This window comes from Chrysemys picta, chromosome 6 (assembly GCF_011386835.1).
Source record: "Chrysemys picta bellii isolate R12L10 chromosome 6, ASM1138683v2, whole genome shotgun sequence".
Lineage (NCBI taxonomy): Eukaryota > Metazoa > Chordata > Testudines > Emydidae > Chrysemys > Chrysemys picta.
Window position 1 is genome coordinate 9,793,004 of NC_088796.1, and position 22,824 is coordinate 9,815,827.

The following is a 22,824-nucleotide window of genomic DNA, read 5'->3' on the forward strand; positions in this document are numbered from 1 at the left end:
GACCCTCCACTCCCTCAGTTCCTTCTTACCACCGGTGACGGCTAGCTGGAACTTTGCTTGCTTGCAACAAGCATAGCAGTGTCCCGTTTAAGTGTGTATATTTGATTCCTCTCTCATAGGTTAGAGTTTGTGTTAGTCGTAGGTAGTTGATAGTTGTTGGGTTTTTTCCCCCAACGGACTCGTCGCCCTGCTGGGGCATGACTGCGTCCCCAGGGTTTAAACTCTGCAAGGACTGTGGGAAGTTTATGCCGAAGAGTGACCCGCACTCTTCCTGCTTAAGGTGCCTTGGAGAGAGCCACCAAAGAGACTGGTGCAGTATCTGCAGGGAATTCCGTCTCAGGACTCTTAAGGATAGAGAGCAGAGACTCAAAGTGCTCCTGATGGAGGCGGTCTTACGGCCACACTCGGACCCCGAGCCTGCCGATCCGGCGCCCAGCACCTCATCCTTGGTGCGCAGCGCCCTGGCACCGCTAACAAGACAGGAGGCCCAGTATAAGACCTCTAAGTCCCGGCACCGGAGAGAATCGGGACATAGAAAATCGGCCTCCGTAAGGCACCGATCACCATCTCCGGTGCCTGCGAAGAAGAGGAGGCCGGTGAGGGGCCGATCACCCCACCAGGACCTTAAAAGGCCGGCGGTGTCCACGAGTGCGGTGGGACAAGCCGTGCCACAACCGTACCCTCCCACGGTTCCGTCGACTCCCATCCTGGTGGGGCTGCGGTTGAGTCCAGACTGGTCGAGATCCCCGGACCTCAGCGAGGATGTGAGTCTCTCATCAACGCCGGAGGCGTTCAAGGCCGCCTTTGACTTATTAAGCCTCCCGGTGCCGGCCTCCCCGCACCGGTGGAAAGAGCCACCGAATATGGCCTGCCCCACGATCCAATCAAAGGGCAAGCCAGCCATGAAATCGCCCCACTCCCTGCCCCACGCTGCCCCAGCGCAGAGACAGCGTTCCCCGGCCCCGCGGCACTGCCCCCTGGTGACAGTGGGTACGGCTTCCCCCAGGTCCTCCTATTTGGGGACCTCAGACTCTGAATCCTACCGCTCCAGTAGATCGAGGAGCAGGAGGTCGGCTTCACAGGCGAGCCAACAACCTTACCCGGGGCTTTGGCAGCAGCAGTGGCAACCGCTCTCCCAGTGGCCATTCTGGACTCCCTGGGCTTACCATCAGACCATGGGACAGGTGCACGGCCCTCTCTCCAGGTCTGCATTGGTCTCCTTGACGTCGGTGGGTCCGGCGCAAATGCCTCCACCACCGGCACCGCCGTCAGACAGGAGTGTGCCTCAACAAAGCCCGGCACCCCCTAGCCAGACACCGGCACCGGCGGGGACCATGGTTCTGACACCGCAGGCACTGCCCAGCACCCCTTGTCGTTCGGTGTCGACCCCAGTACTGGCCGCGGTGCCGCATTTTGCATCCGCACCGGCCACGCAACTGCAGTACTGTGTGCCGGAGGCCCCTGCAGAGACTGAGGGTACAGAGGAAGGCCCTTTGCATGTGATCTCCTCCTCTTCCTCTCCAGATGAGGCAGTTGCGGGAACTTCAGCGGCACTGGCCCTAGAGGACAACCTGGTGCTTCAGCAGCTACTTAAGCGTGCATCTCAGAGCCTGGCGATCCAAGCGGAGGTGATCGAGGTGGATGTGGATCTGGTAGTGGACATCCTGGCCCCCTTGGGCCCATCTAGGGTTGCCCTACCGTTGATCAAAACGATAGCTGATATGTCCTGCACCTTGTGGCAGACGCCAGCTTCGTTGGCCCCCACGACTAAAAAGACATAGGCGCTACTTTGTGCCCTCCAAGGGCCATGAGCACTTGTATGCCCACCCTCCCCCGGACTCTCTGGTTATGGATGCGGCCAACAAAAGGGAGCGTCAGGGGTTCCAAGGGTCTACACTGAAGAACAGGGAGGCCAAAAAGTTGGACCTATTTGGCAGAAAGGTGTACTTAACAGGGGGTCTGCAATTACGTATAGTCAACCAACAGGCTATAGAGAGCCAGTATGGACACAACACATGCTCAGCATTGTCCAAGTTCGCTGAACTCCTTCCCCAAGAATCGCGAACAGAGTTTTCTGCTGTAATAGAGGAGGAGAAGTTAATTTCCCAGGCATCCCTCCAAGCAGCCCGGGATGCAGCGGATGCAGCCTCCCGCACACTGGCAACTGGGCTGGTTATGCGGCGGGGAGCCTGGCTTCAGGTCTCAGGCCTTCCACATGAGGTCCAACAGACCATCCAGGACTTCCCTTTCAAGGGACCCATGCTCTTCTCCGAAAAGACGGACAAGAGGCTCCATAGCCTAAAGGAGTCAAGGGCTATCCTACGCTTGCTGGGCTTGCACACCCAGCCACCCAATGCAGGCAATTGAGGCCGCAGCCGGCCTCGTGACCTTACCAGCCCCAGAACCGCACAGATGCCTCGCGTAGGCGGAGCAGAAACGGCAGAAGGAGGCAACAACACCCCTCTGGCCAGTCCGGCCAGCCACAGCCCCCGTCAAGGCCTAGACCCCAAATTTGATGGTGCGGTCGGGGACGACCTACCGGTCAGGACTCTACATCCTACCAACCCTACCTCTTCATCACGTCTGTCCCCCTTCTATCGTGCATGGTCCCGAATTACATCGGACAATTGGGTGTTCCGCACGATAGAGAGGGGATATTCTATCCAGTTCTCCCTCCCGCCCTCCCCACCAGCGACCCTCTTCAGGGACCCTCTCATGAGCAACTTCTAATTCAGGAAGTGCAGTCCCTCCTTGTCGCAGGGGCAGTGGAGGAAGTTCCTCAGGAACTCAGGGGCAGGGATTTCTACTTCCGGTATTTCCTAATACCGAAGGCGAAAGGGGGCCTCAGACCCATTCTGGACTTGCGGCGTCTGAACAAGTTTGTAAAGAAGCTCAAGTTCTGTATGGTCTCCCTGTCCTCCATCATTCCCTCCATGGATCCAGGGGACTGGTACGCCGCCCTCGACTTGAAGGACGCGTATTTTCATATTGCAATAATTCCCCAAGCCAGGCGTTACCTCAGATTCGTCGTGGGCAACGCCCATATACAGGCACAGGTAGAGGCTCAGGTGGTCTTCATTAGAAGGACCTTCCTCAAGCTTGGCCTTCTGCTGAATGAGACCAAATCCACCCTATCTCCTATCCAGAGGATAGAATTTTTAGGGGCAGTTCTGGACTCGACACAAGCCAGAGCATACCTACCAGAGTCCAGGTTCCGGTCCTTGTCCGACGACATTCTCGGTCTCCAACGTTTCCTGACTACCACAGTGAGAAACTCAAGTTGATGAGTCCTATGGCGGCATGCACCTATGTGGTGAGCCACGCCATGCTCAGGCTGCACCCTCTCCAGTCCTGTATACTGACCAGCCAGGGATGCGCTGGACTCTGTGATGACGCTTCCCCGAATGGTGCTAGATTCCCTCCAGTGGTGGCTCGACCCGCGGGAGGTTTGCGCGGGACTACCCTTCGTCAGCCCCCAGCGATCCCTATCCTTGGTAACAGACGTGTCAGATCTGGGGTCGGGGGTGCATCTGGAGAATCTCAGGACCCAAGGCCTTTGATCCCCAAAGGACCTTTCCCTGCACATCAATGTCAGGGAGCTACGGGTGGTGCATCTAGCCTGCCTGCCCTTCAAATCTCGCCTGGCGGGCAGGTGTGTTGCAGTCCTCACGGACAATACCTCGGCGATGTTCTATATTGACAAACGGGGGTGCACGCTCCTCTCCCCTGTGCTGGGAAGCCCTCGCGTTATGGGACTTTTGCCTACAGAACGCAATTCACCTGACGGCATTCTGCCTCCCGGGTGTGCAGAACGGACTGGCGGATGCCCTCAGCCACTCGTTCCATGGTCACGAGTGGTCCCTTCGCCGAGATGTAGCACGCTCAATCTTCCATGTTGACATTTCTGCTCCCTCATGGGGCGCAATCCAGGGTCTCTAACGGATGCCTTCCTCCTCTCGTGGGAAGGCGGCCTGCTCTATGCCTTCCCCCCGATTCCCATGGTTCACAGGGTACGCCTCAAGATCTGTAGGGATCACGCTCATGTCATCCTGATAGTGCCGGTATGGCCGCGCCAACACTGGTACACGTCGCTGCTGTACATGTCCACACGGGCGCCCCTCATGCTGCCCCTGCTCCCAGACGTGATCACACAGGATCAGGGCCACCTCCACCACCCGAACCTGGAGTCACTCCACCTCACAGCCTGGATGCTCCATGGCTAAACCCAGTGGAGATGCAGTGCTCGCAGCAGGTCAGGCAAGTCCTCGGTAGCAGAAAACCCTCCACCAAGGCCACATACATGGCCAAGTGAAAACGCTTCTCCATCTGGGCCGAACAGCAGGGATAGACTCCGCTGCTCTCCCCGATCCCTCTCATCCTGGATTACTTTCTTCATTTGAGACAGCGAGGACTTTCCCTCTCTTTGGTTCGAGTCCACTTGGAGGCCATCTCAGCGTTCCACCCAGGAGCTGAAGGTGGTTCAGTTTTCGCAAACCCATTGGTTTGTCGCTTCCTCAAGGGTCTAGATAGACTGTTCCCGCATGCTCAACAACCAGCCCTGGCTTGGGACCTCAATTTGGTCCTTTCCGCCCTCACGGGGCCCCCCTTTGAGCCCCTGGCTACATGCTGTCTGCTATATCTCTCATATAAGGTCGCATTCCTAGTGGCTATCACCTCGGCCAGGAGGGTGTCGGAACTCAGATCACTGACGTCCGAGCCTCCATACACTGTCTTCCACAAAGACAAAGTCCAACTCAGGCCACACCCAGCGTTCCTTCCGAAGGTGGTCTCCTAATTCCACATCGCTCAAGACATTTTTCTCCCGATGTTCTATCCTAAGCCACACTCCGCCGGCACGGAGCGTAGGCTGCATTCCCTGGACGTTCGCAGGGCCCTGGTATTCTATATTGAAAGAACCAAACCGTTCAGGAAATCAACCCAACTCTGTGTTGCTGTGGCCGACAGGATGAAGGGACTCCCTGTCTCATCACAGCGTATCTCCTCGTGGATCGTGGCCTGCATCCACGAATGCTACGGTCAGGCTAAGGTGCCTGCCCCACCGATCACGGCCCACTCCACAAGGGCACAGGCCTCCTCCATGACGTTCCTGGCTCAGGTCCCGACACAGGAAATATGCAGAGCTGCCACGTGGTCCTCAATCCACACATTTACGTCGCACTATGCCATCACTCACCAGGCCAGAGACAATGCAGCCTTCGGCCGTGCAGTGCTCCAATCCGCAGTGAACTCTGACCCCAACGCCTAAACTCAGGCTTGTGAGTCACCTGCTTGGAATGGACATGAACAATCACTTGAAGAAGAAAAAATGGTTACTCACCTTTTTGTAACTGTTGTTCTTCGAGATGTGGTGTTCATTTCCATTCCAATACCCACCTTCCTACCCCTCTGTCGGAGTGCCGGCAAGAAGGAACTGAGAGGGTTGAGGGTCGGCGGGCCCCTATATAGGGCGCCATGGAGGTGCTACTCCAGGGGGCACCAAGGCCCACCCTACGGACGCTGCTAAGGGAAAATCTTCCGGCTGGCGTGCACACACCTGCTTGGAATGGACATGAACAACACATCTCGAAGAACAACAGTTACAAGAGGTGAGTAACCATTTTTTTTTCATGATGGGACATTTAAATTTTGTCCATAAGTGTTTTGGCTACAGCTTTTGAAAATTGTTTGTTTGCCCACACAATGGGGCCCTCTAAGCACTCCCATAACAGATATATCCTAATAATATTGGTAAAAATTTCCATCCATTTTTTCTTCACTAAAATGCTAATGCTGATGAAGTTTTAAAAATTATACTTCTCTCTAAATTTGTCTCACAAACAGATGGAGTTTATCCTTCGGTCTCCTATTTCCTTCTATCTTCTCAACTTTGTAAAAAATTAGCTAGAACAATTCCTTTCTATATTTTCTTTATGCCTTTTGTTGGTTATCCATTGAAAGTTTAATTGCTTTATTTTCTCTTGAATATGGAAAGTAGTAAATTCTGACAGAAGACACGTTCATTATAACTTGTGAGACATTTATTGTGCCTTTCAATTATGTTGCTATCCAGGATGGTGATGAGTCCTCTCCAATTTTAACAAGCTCTGAGATTGTTAAGGTTCCAGATCCCCAGCTGTCTATGGTGAGTAATTTTCTGTGCAACACAATCCAGATCATAACAAAACTTCATTGTGGGATGCTGTGAAGTTCTTACAAGTGGCAGAGAAAAACTCTTGACAATTATATCTCCTATGGTCTCAAGTAAGTTTAATTGCAGCATCAAGTTGTGGCTACTGCCAGTGTGTTAAGTCTTAAGTAAATCTAGTCAAGAAATAGTAGTGAGATTTTTAAGTTATTGTCAGTTTGTTATTAGGATTGGTGGGATGGTCAAATATTTTTAGTTCTTCAAGTGTCCTCTGCATATTCCCATTCATGGGACTTGTGCTGACCGGTTCAGCAGGACCTTAGAATCTCCTGATAGCAGTGCCCGTTAGGATGCCCCTGCGGCTTCACCCCCACCCTAGCACTTGAGCATACTCTGAGGGTGTGGGCATAAAAGGGGCATGGCTCTCATTGCTGCCTCAGTTCCTTCCACCCACAGCAGTGACGTGAACCTGTCTCTGTTAGTGAACTATGAAAGTACGGGCCTAAGACTCCTCCATCACAAGTACCTATCTTTTTCTCTTAGTTCACCATTTCCAGTACAGAGTCTTACCCTTTGGCCTTTCCACTGCACCCAGAGTTTTTACAAAATGCCTGGCTCCGATAACAGTGTATTTGAGTTGGCAAGGAATTTTCATCTTCCCTTACTTAGTTGATTGGCTCCTGAAGGCTCCCTTTGAAGATTTAAGGAAGGCCATTCGGATTATTCGTTCTGTGTTCAGAATGTAGGTTTTTGGTTGACTGTGTCAAGACTGATGGTGTCCACAACATATGTGACTCTGTATGCCAGGCTCAGAATGAGGCATCTTCAGCACTGGATCCTAAAGAACTTCAATCCCATTATGGACTGTATGCTAAAAGTACTCACTGTTCTGAGGAAAGTGTATCTTCCTCTAATGTGGTGGTTGAAACCACAGAATGTCCTCAAGGGAATTTTGTTCAACCCAGCTCCTTCTTCATTGTTAATAATTACAGATTCTACAAAGATAGTGTAGGGAGGGAGGGGGACAACTTTGCAATATGTTTATTTGAGGTCTTTGGACCTACAAAGAATCCCAATTACATATAAATGTACTGGCACTGAGGTCAATCCAAAGCGTTTCTTTCACAGGTGCGGAATGAGGTAATTGAAGTAGCTATGGGCAATGTGTTGGCAGTGTCTTATTTGAACGAACAAAGAGGCGCTCGGTTTTCTCAACTATGCAAAAAGGCAATAACACTTTTAGACTGATATATCCAGTAAAATATATACCCAATTGCCCAACACAGTGTGATTGCAGATCAACTGAACAAAGATTTGTTGCAGATGCACAAATGGTCTCTAAAGAATTCTGTTACCCAGGATGTTTTCAGCCTTTGGGGATTTCTGGTCATTGGTCTCTTTGCGACAAGATTCAATTCAAAATGTCCCTGTTCTTTGCTCAAGAGCTGGCTCAGGCAGTCTGTCATTGAGGGATGCATTTGATATATGCATTGCTCCCATTTTCACTTCTCACCAGAGACTTAAAAAAGATAAGGCAGGATTGAGCCAGGGTAATTTTCATTGCTCCAGCAGGGCCAAGGCAACAGTGGTCCACCGAGTTAGTCCATTCATCCAACAGCAACTACAAGATGCTTCTGTTATCAACAGACCAGCTGTTATAGGTCTTCCATCCAGATCTCTGATTGTTACATCCACCAGCATGGGTAATATGCCTTTGATAGAGTCAGAAAGATCGTGTTCTGTTGAGGTGCAACAAGATATAATTAATACCCGAAAGCTGTCAAATAGTTACAAGTCCAAGTGTAAAAGATTTGTTTTATGGACAACTGAAAGAAGCGTTGACCAATTTGAGCTCCCATACAACTTATTTTTGAATATTTGTTACACTTAAAAGTAATAGGGTTGTCTTTTCCCTCCAGTAAGGCCCATGTAGCGACAATAACAGTGCATCATACTCATGTTAATGGAAAATCTATTTTCTCGTGTACATTAGTGAAAAGCTTTTAAAGAGGCCAATTCAACCTGGATCCCCTCAGTATGGAACCTGGTCCCACCATGGAATTTGAATTTAGTTTTAACTCAACTCGTGGCTCACCCATTTGAACCTCTAGTGAGCTGCTCTTTGTTTGTCTCTCAGTGAGGACAGCTTTTATAATAGCTATTACTTTCTGGTAGAAGATTAAGTGAACTGCATGCATTGATGGCAGACCCCTTATACCAGTTTTTAAAAAGACAAAGTGGTTCTTAGACTGGCTCCTAAATTCCTTCCTAAGGTGATTTTGGAGTTTTGTGTAAATCAAACTATCAGTCTACCAATATTCTTTCCAAAGCCTCATTTAGGTAAAGGGAAGGCTAGATTACATTCATTAGCTGCTAAGAGAGCACTAGCATGTTACCTGGATAGAATATTTTTCCCTTATTGATGCATGCAAAGCTGCTGCTTGAAGGTTGGTTCACGCTTTTGCAAAACATTATGCATTGGATCTCACATCCAGGGCTGATACTCCATTTGGTAGAGCGGTACTCCAGTCTTTAACTACAACTTCTCACCCCTCTAGCCAATTTACTGTACTGCTTGCTAAACTATCCCATGAGTGGAAATATGCAGAGGACACGTGGCGAAGTGAAGTTAGGTTACTTGTAACCGGAGTTCTTCGAGATGAACTCTGCATGTTCGTGCTCCCTGCATATCTTCCCCATTCCTGCGGAGTCCAAATTTCAATATCTTGGTGTTCTGCTTTAGCAGTGGAAGAGACTGAGGTAGCAACTGCTGTCATAACCCTTTTATACCCACAACCTCAGAACATAATAGAGCGAGGGGTTGGGGGGTGGCACATGGGCACCCTGATAGAACCTTCTGGGAGTCGTGCCTATTATCCTGCTACACTGGTTGGCATAAGTCCCATGAATGTGAATATGCAGAATCCAACTTGACAAAGTCCAGTTACAAGTAACCAACCTTCATTTATTTGGGGCGGGGAGGGAGTTACACTATTAACACTTCTGTGGTAAGGGAAGGGGAGGCAATTTGGAGACAGGTGAGAAAGGAGGGTGATTGTTACCTTAGTAAAGGAGATAGGTAGGTGGAGATATAAGGCAAGAGGGAGCAGGGGGGGGGGGGGGGGAATATTGAAACTAAGGAGAGGCAAGTTAAATATTGCCCCAGGTACTTTGCTTATGTGAAATCCCTTTCTTACTCCACTTCCTTCTGTTGTCCTGGTTGTATTTATTGCCTAAATACAGTTCTAGAAAACAATTCCATTATTGTGAATGCCAGTTCAGCTGAGTGGGTATTAGCAACTTCAGGAGCCCTCGTGTAGATGGGGCTTCTACTGATGACACCATTGTCAGCACCATGCCATCTAACACTGCTGTCAGGTAGTCCAGTTGACACAGTGCTGAAAATGGTGTTGGCAGCTGAAATCTTGTTCACACTGTTGCTTCTACTGTTGCTATTATGGCTTCAGCTGAACCAGTATTAACAATAAACTCTGGAGGAAAAAACATCTAATATACGCAGAGCCTTTAGACTGTAAAGGATGGTGTTTGGCCATAGATCTTTAGGATGGTGCTTGGCCATAAAGTGTTTAGCATCTTTAGTGCCTTAGCATGTTTAGGTGCTGTGTAAATAACTTTCATTTTGAACAAATGCCTTGATGACAGCCTTTCACCCAAAGGTGAGAAACAGTTATAAAACTGCATTTTAAGTCTAAAGTGATGGTATTGTTTGTGGAATAAGACGGCTCACTGTGGAAAGTGCATGCACTTTAAGCAGTGAATCCAGAAGACAGAGTAGTTTTTAGATATGAATACTTAAGCATGTAATACATTATTCAGAATGTTGGTGAGTCTCTGCTAGACAGTTGCATTTCAAGACTATTTCCAGTGGAGTTAAATATTTATAACCGCTGACTTTTCTTTTGTGTATTTTTAGGAGAATTTAGTAGAGAGCAAACATCACAAACTTGCTCGAAGTTTAAGAAGTGGGCCCTCTGATCATGATCTCAAGCCTAATGCAGCTACTCGAGATCAGCTTAATGTAAGTTTGTAACTTTCATTTGAGTCTTTGGTGTCTGTAAGTATACAGATTCAGTTTTGCTAAATGACTTTATTCAATGTCTGTCGCCAAGTTTGAAGGGAATACAATAGATGATATGTGATTTCTCGTTAATGTGAAATCATGTGTTGTCAATAAGAGAACTCACTTGGAGGTGGGTGGTTGTCTGGCCCAGCTCATGAACGCCAAAGTCATTCCCATCTGGTTACTTTGAGATGAGTTAGCCTTACTACACTCCTGAGTGCAAAGGAATCCACATCACAAATACTAATTGGCATTTTTGGTAGTCTCAGCAGCAGGGCCAAGGACTGATAGGTCTATGAATCCCCTGACCTCTATGGGTGGTTCATCTAAGATCAGGGTTGAAGAACATCACTTGTGTAGTATGGGGAAAATGTCAATTCTGTTCTGCTTGTGGATAGACAAAGGTCTTCATTCTACTATGTGGTCAGTATGGCACATGAGACACACACTAAATTCTCTCAACTTCTTTAAAAGATCAATATGTATAATGTTTATTACAAATTATTCTCTGGAAAATTTTTTATAGATCATAGTGAGTTATCCACCAACAAAGCAACTGACATACGAGGAACAGGATCTAGTTTGGAAGTTCAGATACTATCTTACTAATCAAGAAAAGGTAAGGTTAAATGTATTAAGTATATACTGATCACTGTACATTATTATTGAGTAATTTATCTTTCTGTTTCATTAGTGTGACTGCCTTTTTAAGTGTCTGCCTCTTCAGAGTTGTGAATCTCTGAGCTGACAAAGTATATTTAGTCGAGATATTTTTCACAATGGAACATCTATGCTGGTAAAGACTAGTGACCATATTTTTAAAATCCTATTGGCAAATACTTTTAAAACTTGTAGCTCAAAATCTCTAGTGAGTTCCTTTAAAATGCTCTTCTGCCAAGCCTGCCAGGATTAATCCACCAAAGACAATTGGTGTTAACTTCTGCAAATATAGCACAAATTACAAGCTGCATGCCTTCTAGATAATAGGCTAGGTTATTGGAAAGTGAATTAGAACTAGATGGTCAAATAATACCAAAAAATAAAAATAAAAAGTGTATTGTTCAGTGATTATTTAATGAATAGTATTGCACTTACCTTACGTGAGGCCCCAGAAAATTGTAGCTGGACTGAGTTAAAATAGGTAACAGGTTAAAATGACGAGTTATTTTAGTGGTAGGTATTCAGCTATAAACCAGGCTGAAGCTGTAGTCTTAACTTCTTTATATTTTTGGGTGACCTCTAGCAAAGGATCTAAATTTCTGATTCAGCAACGCATTTAAGTATGTGCTTTGTTGAGCTCTCTTCTCTCCATTCAGCTCCATACATTGCATAATCCTTAACACCTTGTTGCCAGTGCTTTGAGTCTGGCCAGTATTCTGTTAAAGACTCCTGATGTGACAAGATTGTTTCAAAAGAAAAAAAAAAAATAGAGTTGTCCTTGGGTTGCCAAATCTCTCTAAAAAGAACAGGTGTACTTGTGGCACCTTAGAGACTAACGAATTTATTTGAGCATAAGCTTTCGTGGGCTACAGCCTACTTCATTGGATGCATAGAATGGAACACACAGAAGATATTTATACATACAGAGAACATGAAAAGGTGGGCGTAGCCATACCAGCTGTATGTATAAATATCTTCTTTCTGTGTGTTCCATTCTATGCATCTGATGAAGTGGGCTGCAGCCCACGAAAGCTTATGCTCAAATAAATTCGTTAGTCTCTAAGGTGCCACAAGTACTCCTGTTCTTTTTGCAGATACAGACTAACACTGCTACTCTGAAACAAATCTCTGTAGCTGCCTTGCTGGTTGCTGCCACCCGACACCATCATTTTTCCTTGGGAGTGGGCATTTTGTATAATAAGAGACAGTTGATTGAGTCAACATTGTCTCATTGAAGTATTTCCCACAGGCCTATGGGGAAAAGGTGTCCCAGAGATCATGGGATTACTTCTAGAGAAGCTTGCGTGTGATGGCTTGGGGGGAAACTGATACTTCGGAGGTGACACTGCAAACTGATTGTGTACTGTTATCAAGAGCTACCAGAACTAAGTTCCCTCTTTGTGCCTATAGAGGAGCAGACTCCTGCTGGTCGTCTCCGGGAATTAGCTCTTCCAGCGTCCTGGAGCTCCCCCTGCAGGCCGGTGGTCCACTTGTCCTCTGGCCCCCGTGTCCCTCCTGGATCCCTGTGCCCTTTTATCTGGGGTGCTGCCCCCTGGCAGTACACCCCTCAGTACTAGGGTCTCCCCTCCCTGGGGAACCCCCACCCACTATCCCTACCTCGCCTCAGAATAAGGCACTGCCAGTCACCAACTACCCCCCCCCGCTCCCTGGGGCAGACTGCAGTATAGGCCACTCATCACAGGCAAGGTTGGGTTTGGACCTGCTGCCTTGGCCTACCCCTGGGCTGCCCTCTGCAACCCCCAGTACCCCTTGGCGTCCTACTAGGCCGCAGCCTGGGGCTTTCCAGGCTGGAGCTCCCCAGCTCCTCAGCCTGTCCCCAGCCCTGCTCCACTCAGGTACGCTGTTTCTAGCTCGCTGCAGAGAGAGACTGCCTGGCCTCTGGCTCACAGCCTTTTTATATAGGGCCAGCTGAGGCTTGATTGGGGTTGGCCCAGCCACTTCCCAATCAGCCCAGCTTAGCAGCTCCCAGCCACAACCTTCCCCCAGGGCTGTTTTAAGCCCTTCAGGGAAGGAGCGGGGTAACCACCCCGTTACAGTGCCTTAAGCAAAGGGTACAATCTAGCACTCAATGTGATCTGGAACATAGGGAGATTAAGTGGCTGAAAAAGAACAGCCTAAGTAGGGCTGTTAAGCAATTAAAACAATTTATAATGATTAATCATGCAATTAAAAAAATTAATTGCACGATTAATCATGCTGTTAAACAATAGAATACCAATTTAAATATTTTGAGATGTTTTCTACATTTTCAAATATATTGATTTCAATTACAATGCAGAATACAAAGTGTACAGTGCTCACTTTATTTTTGATTACAAATATTAGCACTGTAAAAAACAAAAGAAATAGTATTTTTCAATTCACCTAATACAAGTACTCTAGTGCAATCTCTTTATCATGAAAGTTGAACTTACAAATGTAAGAATAAATTGTGAATTTGAGATTGCTGCTACAGAAGATGTCATTCTCTTGCACTGTAGCACTTTAATCTAACTTCAGAGGGCCCTACAAAAATTGAAGAATTAATCTTCACAACACCCCCACAAGGTAGGTGAGAAGTATCACCCATTTTATAGATGTGGGGGCGATAATGCATAGTGAGATTAAGTGCCTTGGTCAATATCATGCAGCAAGTCAGTAGCATAACTGGGAATAGAACACAGATCTGATTCACACTGGTGCATGGTCACACAAGTTTAGTTGCCCAGAATATTGCCATTCACTTCAATTGGATTCCCTCCGTTTATGCTAATATAATTGCAATAAGAATCTGTCCCCATGTCTTGTCTTGACTTAAACTAAAATATGTAACTCTTTAAATATTCCAGTTCATTGATTTCTGTAATTGCTTAGGAATAGTTAGTTTTTCTAATTTTCTTTGTTTAGGCTTTGACAAAGTTCTTGAAATGTGTCAACTGGGACCTACCCCAGGAGGCAAAGCAGGCACTGGAGCTACTGGGGAAATGGAAGCCAATGGATGTAGAAGATTCTCTGGAACTGTTATCCTCTCATTTCACCAATCCAACAGTACGGCGGTATGCTGTTGCCAGGTTGCAACAGGCAGATGATGAGGTATTAAAGGACTCTATTGTTCCATGTGTGTACTTTACTTTCACCTATGAGAAAATCAAAGGACCTAATGTAGTACATGGAGAAATGTACAGTTTCCATAATGTTTGCTACTATCTGAATATTTATTACCTTTTATAGCAAGGTAATTATGAAAGATAATAAAAGGTTGACTGTGAAGCTGTTCAATGTAAGTTTCCATTTTTAGAGAGACTAAAACTTCTAGCTTTATTAAGCAAAACTTCTCACAATGCAAATCAATACTCTGTATTAGATGTCTTCAGCCATGCAGACTGAAACCATCATACTTTCTCCCCACAACCCAAGAGATCAGTTTTGATGCTAACCTGTTCACTTCAAAATTAACTGCTCCATTATTGAATAGTATACCAGATACTTCTAGCAATCTATTTTGTAAATAGCAGGTGTGTCCTGACATTGCATTCCTTTGAGGAAGAAGGTGCAGAAAGATATTCTGTTAGCTAGAAATGAGATAAAACATTTGAGATAGAGGGGGATTTCTTTTTGAAAACCCATGTAAAAACACTCATTAAGTGGTGGAAACTTAATGGAATCTAATCTTTTATCTAAGTTTTAATATGCATATTACATCTGCCTCCTGTTTTTATGATAGGGAATTTTATGCACTCATGATTGTGCCTTCTGGATGCATAACACATTTTCTTAAAAGCAGCCCATAAAACTGATCAGCTCACAATAGGGAACACTAATTGCCCCCTAGTTAGCACCCCACCCACAGTAAAACTGACTCCCTCAGTAATACCCCCATTAATATTCTTGACCAAAAAGACATTCCTTGCACCATGCATTGGAGATCACTGAACAGGTTCTGGTAGACCATCAGAGGGGGGAAATTCCTTAGGAAATAATTAATTAAAAACCCTGTCTTAAGAATTCAAATCTAGGGACTGTTATATTGCTTTGTTGGTTTTAGCTTTTATGATGCATAAGGGAAGAAGCAGCATTAGATAGCCAAGTCCCAGGCTCTGTCCAACTTTTACAGATGGAAGTCAAACACATTAAAGCGAATAGTTTAATCAATTTTCATTAAATAAGACCAACATGGCTACATTAAACGGATAGTGGAAGTTGATTACAATAAGGTATGAGGAAGACTAACATTAGCCACTCTAAAACAGAAATATACACCCTGAGATGTGTATTTAAATTGCTATTATGGCTTTTTAATAATGAAAAAAAATGCAAGATATAGAAACCGCCTGTGTGCCAAGTTATATTCATGACCATTCTTTCTACCCTCCACTAGCCATGACTCAGTTCCTGCTTCCATTTCTTTACTGATCACTAAACCCTGATTTAGGCTTGTGAATAAATGGTGTAATTCTCAAAAGTGCTGAACATCCAACAGCTCATCTCTGTGTATCTATTTTTTTTCCTCTGTGTTATCTCTTTCCAAGGATTTGTTGATGTACCTGTTGCAGTTGGTCCAGGCCTTGAAATATGAAAATTTTGATGACATAAAGAATGGATTAGAGCCAAATAAGAGGGACAGTCAGGGTTCAATGTCCGAGAGTATGGCAGCATCAGGAACGAATGCTGCAGAAATAGACAGGTAAGGGACTTTTGTTTTGAGAAGGGAAGAAACAAGGAATATTGGCATCAGAAGTAAAATACTGATTCTCTCTTGCAGGCATGCTCCAGTTTTGTCACTAGCATATACTAAGTTTTATATTGCAAGGTTGCTACTCTTGCTTTATTTATGAGACCTTCATGATGTTTCCAGTCACTACCATGTTGAAGACTTAAAGCTCTGAGGGTGCTATGGGGTCTCTTTGGTTGAAAGTCTCATAGTGCCATTCCTGAGACATTAAAGTAATTGTTGGGTTCTTTGACTTTAAATACATCTAGCTAGTAATTGAACTTGGTGAGAATTTTTGGTAGAAAGTTTTTTTTGGAAATAGGTTGGGTTTGCTTAAAATATGTATGTGTCTGGCTAGCAAGAACCCAGTCATCTGAGGGTATCTAGCACAAAACTTTGTGTTGTGATGATACTTGGTCTAAAAATGTAAGTTTGCAAAGGTCCTGGATACTTATTTTTTATGAAAACAGAAATAGAAGGCAAGGAAGTACTGAGGCCTGTGAATGCCTGTTCCCTGCAATACAGGAAAATTACTGTGTGATTATTCATCACCTATGATATTTTCTCAGTCCTTCACAGAAGGACAGCCTCCGTTGTCCGGGATCCCTACCTATTTGCCCTAGAGGAAAAGCCTTTCTTTAAATATATCATCCACCAAGATTTTCACTCCTGCATTTCAACTCCTTAGTATGACACACACAGAAACTCCCTAAGCTCCTGAAGTACTTTAGTCATTAGAGCAGTAGTATTGGGTGGAGCATGAGGTAGTCCCATTGCCAGCAGTCATGCACAAACCTCTAAGTTTAAATCCTGCACATTAAATCTTCCAATTGATTCCATCTTGACTGTAGTTGCCAAAGCAGGTCCCCACAGGTGTGCTTGTCCAGTTGCTGCTCCAATCCTTATATCTGAACTGATATAAAGCATTGTCAAGTATCCTTCTCGGTGTTCCTGCCCTTCCAGCCAGATTCAAGTTGTTAAATGCTTAAGCCCAATTCTCTTGGAGTTATATTTTCAAAAGCACCAAAGGAACTTAAGTGCCCAAGTCACTTTTGAAAATGGGACTTAAGCTCCTAAGTGTTAGATGACTTAGATGTTTTTGAAAACTTTATGGCACTTAGTGTCTGTGCTTAAGGTGCCTTGTAGTCATTTCAATACTGACTTGTCACTTAAGCATTCAAATTAGGTGATTCTTTTTGATATCCTACTCTTGAGAGGGTGTTTTCAGAGCCCCAAAGGAGGAAGGAAGGCAGACCACTTCCCTGGCTTCATATAATCTGTGTGGCAGAGCAGTGTCACTGAAAGGCTAAAATCTACTGCCTCTGACTAAAACCAGGTGCAGACTAAAATCAGATTTGCCTGCAAATCACAATTCACTGGGAATGTGAAGAATGCATCTCACCTCTTCTAGTGAGATTGCCATGAATCTGATTTGAGGCCAGCCCAGTAGTGCTTTGAAAGGAAGTCCCTCAAAGCAAAAACTGAGCTGATCAAGACTCCATGTTGATGATGTGGCCTGCTCTGGAGAAGAAACATTGCTTCTCCTAATAGGCATAGTGAGAGAGCGTCGCCACTGAAGCATCGTACACCATCTTCCTTGAAACAGGCTCTGATCATTCACGTGCTTGAAGTTTTCATGCTTCATTTTTTTACAACCACGTGATAACTAAGTTTTGATTTTCTGGAGGAATGAAAGTTGCCACTATTGTTAGCTGTTGAGCCTATTTGGCTAATTGGGAAACCTATAAAAATGGAGGACAATCTAGTTAATATCCATTGCAAATGGAATGTACACCATGGTGTTTTTTTTTAACTGTTAGTGTGATCCCAAATCCTAATTGTAAAAGACATGCTTTATTTCTTTACTTTACAGTTCCCAGATCATAGCGAGTCCCCTTCCTCCTGTATCCTCCCCACCTCCTACTTCTAAAACAAAGGAGTCTGCAGAGAGTGAAAACCTTGAAGTAAGTAAAACATGTTAGAGTTACTAACTAAGAAGTATCCAACATAACTGACTGGGTATTTGTTTTATATTGGTCTTTATCCCATTTGAATAATAAGCTAAATATAACAAGTTCACTAAACTTGTTATGATGTTTGACTTTTCCTGAAAGTACATTGTTGCATAGTCCAAAAGACAAGACTAGTTTTTACTCTTGCCCTGGGAATATAAATGTGTTAAGAAGAAATGTTCAAGTGAACTAAATATAAAGATTACTTTATTAAGAAAATACTGATGGTTTTTCTTAATGTTTATATCTAAGTTGTTTATGAACACAGTCACACTAACAGGAATAGGTTAATGTTGCATTATGTATTTTTCTGTTAAACACAAAGATCAGTACCTTTTGGTAAAGATAAAAATGAATGTAGAGAAACATAGTGAGCATATAATATTACATTCAAGGTAACTTGAATGTGCCTACATATATTCTAATTAGTGTGTATATAATTATTTTATACAAATCTCAACTATTTTTATCTATATAGCGCACACATCAAAAACTGTGCGTTCCTGGACGAGATCCGCAACTGGTATAAATGGCCTAACTCCATTGATTTCAATGTTACTATCCTAATTTACACCGCTGGAAGATTTGGCCCTTCTCTTTCTAGTAGATGTTGGATAAACATGGGGAGATGAACTGATGACTGCATTGAAGCCAGTATAACTGTCTGGTGTACTATCGGTCTGAGAGCGCTCACCTTGCTACACTCGAAGTCCATGCAGTTTACTTCCTGGGGTTTAATTCTAGTGAGTCACAAAATAAATCCCAAATGAAGCAAGACAAAATTCAGCCCAAGCCTTTTCGTGGGGTTGGCTGCTGCCATAGTTCATCTGAGGGCTACTCAGCCCTCACTAGCAAGCTGCTCTCACTTTAAAATCATAGAATATCAGGGTTGAAAGGGACCTCAGGAGGTCATCTAGTCCAACCCCCTGCTCAAAGCAGGACCAATCCCCAGATAGATTCTTGCCCCAGTTCCCTAAATGGCCCCCTCAAGGATTGAACTCACAACCTTGGGTTTAGATGCTCAAACCACTGAGCTATCCCTCCCCGCAACATGGGGACAGGGAATGGGGACAGGCAGCCCAGATGTGCCTACCTTTAAGATGCAATACAGACACAGTAGAGTACTTCGTTTTTTTTGTTTGTTTTGTTTCTTTGTCTGTTTTTTGGGGAGGTCTCTGCTGCTGCCTGATTGGTTATTTCCAGTTTCACATGGTGTCCAGTTGACTGGTCAGTCTGTAACTCTAGTGTTTGTAGCTTTGAGGCTCTACTGTATAACTTTTTTACCTTTTTTTTTTTTTTTTTACTCTATTCTAGCAAGACCTTTGCACTTTTTTGATATCCCGAGCCTGCAAGAATTCCACACTGGCTAACTACTTATACTGGTATGTCAAAACTTACTTTGTATTATTTGTATTAGGGTCCCCAAATTTGAGATCAGGGTCCAATGGTACAAGGTGCTATACAGACACAGAATAAAAGATAGTCCTTGCCCTGAGGAACTTAATATCTAAACTGGAGATGCAATAATGGGTTTAAATAAACAAAAGGAAGGATGAGGATTACACAGTGTGCAGTTACATAGGGTAACTAGTATAAAGATGGCAGTCACTAGCTTATAGAATAACGTGTATGCATATGTCTCTAGATAAAGTGAGAGCATTATATTTGCATTAATGCAGTGATCAAAATAAAATTTTAAATTCTCACTTTATGGTCTACAAGTGTCCATTCAATTGGAATAAAAAAAAAAACGTAATTCAGTTTTGGATTGTGTTATGATTTTTTGGTTTTCATAGCAATCTTTCTATAGCACTCAGTTCGTGCCCTGTATTATAGCACTTAATAAAATGCATAATTGGCATAAGGCACTGTAAACCTGTTGTGCTAAACTAAGGCTTCCTTTATTAGCTATCGTGGATGAGTACCATTTGAATATCTAAATAAGGTAGTGCTGCAAATATCTCTCCCCCACCCCCATGAATGACCTATAGTTGTGACACCTTGTCCAGATGATTGGAGTTTTGCACTTAAATCACAGCACTAAAAATGTACCCCTGTTTTATAATTCTGTATGTCATTGATTGAAAATGGTTATCGGAAGTATGCTGTAACTAATACTAATATGCTATGAATAGAACGTAATAGTTGGAAATGAAAGGGGTGAATTAAAATAAATTGTCCAAAATGGTGTGCCAAAAATTTGACTTACAACTGGAAGCACTGTCAGAATAAGTCCATCCTCGCAAAATATATCCTTGTCTTCCCTCTCACATACAATATTTAAATTTAAAAATATTAATCAAACAGAAACATGATTTACTACAACACATGGTTGTAGTATACACCATGCCAGCATACACTTTTTCTTTGTCATAGCCTAGAATGTTTGTTTAAACTAAAAATATAATGGGCTCCTGTTCTGAAGGTAAGGAACTACAAGTGTGATTACTGGGAATAGATGTTAAATATTTGGTCCGGTCAAACATTCTTATTTATTTAAGTAGAAATAAGTTAGTCTAGCTTCGCTCACTTAAATGTGTGGTTCATTTCACAGTCATTACTGAAGCTTTTGTGTTTGGCCAATTACATAAAACCCCAAACCTTTTCATACATGCAAGATTGTGTGTGGTTTGTATCACTAGAGAATACAAGTACATTGCATTCTGAAACTTGGAACAAACTTTCTTCTTCCTAACTCATTCAGTCAACAAACTTTCAAGCTCTCTCAAAACACTCTTGCCTTCTGACCGCAAAATCAGCTAATTTATTCTTTCTTTTCTTTTCAGACATCTCAATTTCTCTGTGACAAAATCCAAATGTCACAGCTACAGTTTGATCTGACATAGCCATAAATCCTTTTGGCTGCTGATCAATTACGTTTTTCAGCTAACCAGACGCAGCATGAGCTTAAAACAATCAATAGAAAAATTCAGTAATCCTTGAAATTCAGGCAACACATTCATATTACTGTGATGCTAGAGTCATTCCTGTACTTTTTCACTTTTGTGCATAGATGACTTAAAACTATTTCTTGTGTATACATCATCTACTGAGGCATATGATATCAGGCCTTCGGGCCTGCCTCTCAAGAAGTTAGAGAGATATCATGTAGTACTTTCCTTTGCAAAAAAAGATGAGATAAAGACACATTTTAATGAATTTCTTTGCATTGTCCCTTTTTCCCTTCGCTTGTTGAGTACATAAGCTTTGAAAATACACACGAGAAGCTGTCCGACTTCATTTCCTCTGTAGTAAGATCTACATTTGTAGCCTTAAAAAAGGCTATGCTACTAGCAATCACTGCTGCAAGAGTAAGAGAGCTTTGGCAATGGCTTCTGGTTAGCTATAGGATTTATCAAGAGTATAGCCCTTGTGAAACACAGGTATTTATCTGGATACTGAATGCATTTCGGATTTTGTTATCAATTTGTAAATTAGTTTAGAAAGATGTATAGCACACAAGCTTGATGGAAAATTCGCTTGATGTAGCGAGCTCTTGAATCAATTTGAAGAGACAGCCCACGACAGCAGATTATCTAATGGATTGTGCAGTTTACTGCAGTTGATTTTCTACATCGAGAAGAGACCATTTTGATTAGTTCTTCTGTGGCTACCAAATTTAGATATTAATCCCTATCTACTCAAAACATGCTCTTCAATCTAGAAATGTAGCTAGGTCATACAATCCTCTGCACATTGTCCTTCATATCCATGTGCACCTTTTACATAGTTTTGTCTTGGGAGTGGAATTGCTGCTCCATTTTTGAATTGGCTCATGTTGTCACCTCCTTTCATCTCCCGTGTTGTTAAATGAATTTTTCTCTTTGGGGTGCCTGACACAGTGCTTAATTTGTGCCAAGGTTTGCCAGGGTTGAGCCCTGACACTGCTAGGCTTGGTAGTTCATAGCCCTGGCAACCTCTGGGCTTGCTGTATCAGTTATGAAGGGTTAAAAATAATTGCTTGAACCCTGACACCTCTTTCATTACAAATTAAGCACTGACTTGACATTAGTTGTCCCAGCATATAACCAGTTTCAGTGATCTAAAATAGAAACAAAGTATATGTTGTGTAAGAAAGGTAGAAACATAATTGTTAAGCAGAGCATAAAATCAGCTAGACTTAATATTAGGACAAGTGTAGTTAGCTCGGCTCTCAGATTTATTCATTTGGTTTAATTTGTAATCAACATTCTTATCAGCACTCATCAAACTTGCTATGGGCTCTCACAGTATTGAAAAACCCAGTTATCCAATCAGTAACAAAAATATTCTGCCCATGCACCTCAAAACACTTACTGATGTCGGAGGTGGTGTTCCATTGAGCCTGTATAGTGCCTAACATGTTGGAGCTCCAGTCCTGGGGCAACACCATAAAGTAATTAGAAAGGTAACTGTCTCAGCGTGGGTGGAATTAGTCCATAACATCTGTGAAGACTGATTAGGTTCACTACATTTGTACAGTCACTTGACTTAATCCAAACCAACCATTAGAAAATGTAATGTATTCAGTTGGATATTAAATAGCCCCGCCTAGAATACGCACAGTTCTATGTATTGTGCCATACTATATCTCAGAGGATAGAAGGGTGATAATTGACAAACTGCCTGTTTTGGTTGGCATTACTTTATCGTGCATAAGTGAAATTACATTTCTATGCTGCATATGAAATAACCCATAAGGGCAATCAGAGTAAGAACCACACATAATTTACCAAAATAAGGCATCAAATCAAAAATGATTGTAAAATATTGTTCTCTTCTTTGTCTGAGGCCTCTCATCTGGTAGTCCTTTTAAAAATGAACAGTAACTTATTTGCAAAGCCATGCTCTGGGATCACTCAAGTATTCTTCCACCCCAATTGCTGATGGAACATGCAGTGACAATGCATTGGGCGAGGGAGGCAGGAATGGGGGTTCAGGAGGTTGTTTGAATTGCCATTTTGTAGCACTCAGATTAGGAATGGATAATAAAGCAGTGAGAATGGTAGAACGCTCCTGTCAATGAGTGGTAGGACAAATTATTAGTGTAGATGAACATGCAATGGGACAGAGGTGTGTGTCTGGGATACCCGTCCGTACCTGCTCTGTTTGAGTGCTACCACTCTTATGTCTTAAGTGAAAGTAAATCTCAAGTGTTTCAAGTAGTCTGTATATCAGTGGAAAGACCCAGGGTGTCTGTCCCTGATACTGCTACCTGAAGGTTCAGGTTTTGCCC

At 43.8% G+C, this 22,824-nt stretch overlaps 1 protein-coding gene across 9 annotated transcripts in view; it reads left to right on the top strand.

Annotated features, from left to right (window-relative positions):
• PIK3C3 (phosphatidylinositol 3-kinase catalytic subunit type 3) overlaps positions 1 to 22,824 on the top strand; it is a 132,150-nt gene that overhangs the window by 30,862 nt on the left and 78,464 nt on the right. For all 9 annotated transcript variants that reach the window (XR_010602084.1, XR_010602085.1, XR_010602083.1 and 6 more), the window contains 7 exons: positions 6,071 to 6,142; positions 10,080 to 10,184; positions 10,753 to 10,845; positions 13,794 to 13,979; positions 15,416 to 15,570; positions 17,471 to 17,561; positions 18,924 to 18,991. Coding sequence is in view for 5 of the 9 variants with exons in the window: in XM_065598689.1 (XP_065454761.1) it covers positions 6,071 to 6,142; positions 10,080 to 10,184; positions 10,753 to 10,845; positions 13,794 to 13,979; positions 15,416 to 15,570; positions 17,471 to 17,561; positions 18,924 to 18,991 (770 nt within the window). In the remaining 4 variants the exon portion in view is untranslated. The remainder of the gene's footprint in view (positions 1 to 6,070; positions 6,143 to 10,079; positions 10,185 to 10,752; positions 10,846 to 13,793; positions 13,980 to 15,415; positions 15,571 to 17,470; positions 17,562 to 18,923; positions 18,992 to 22,824) is intronic.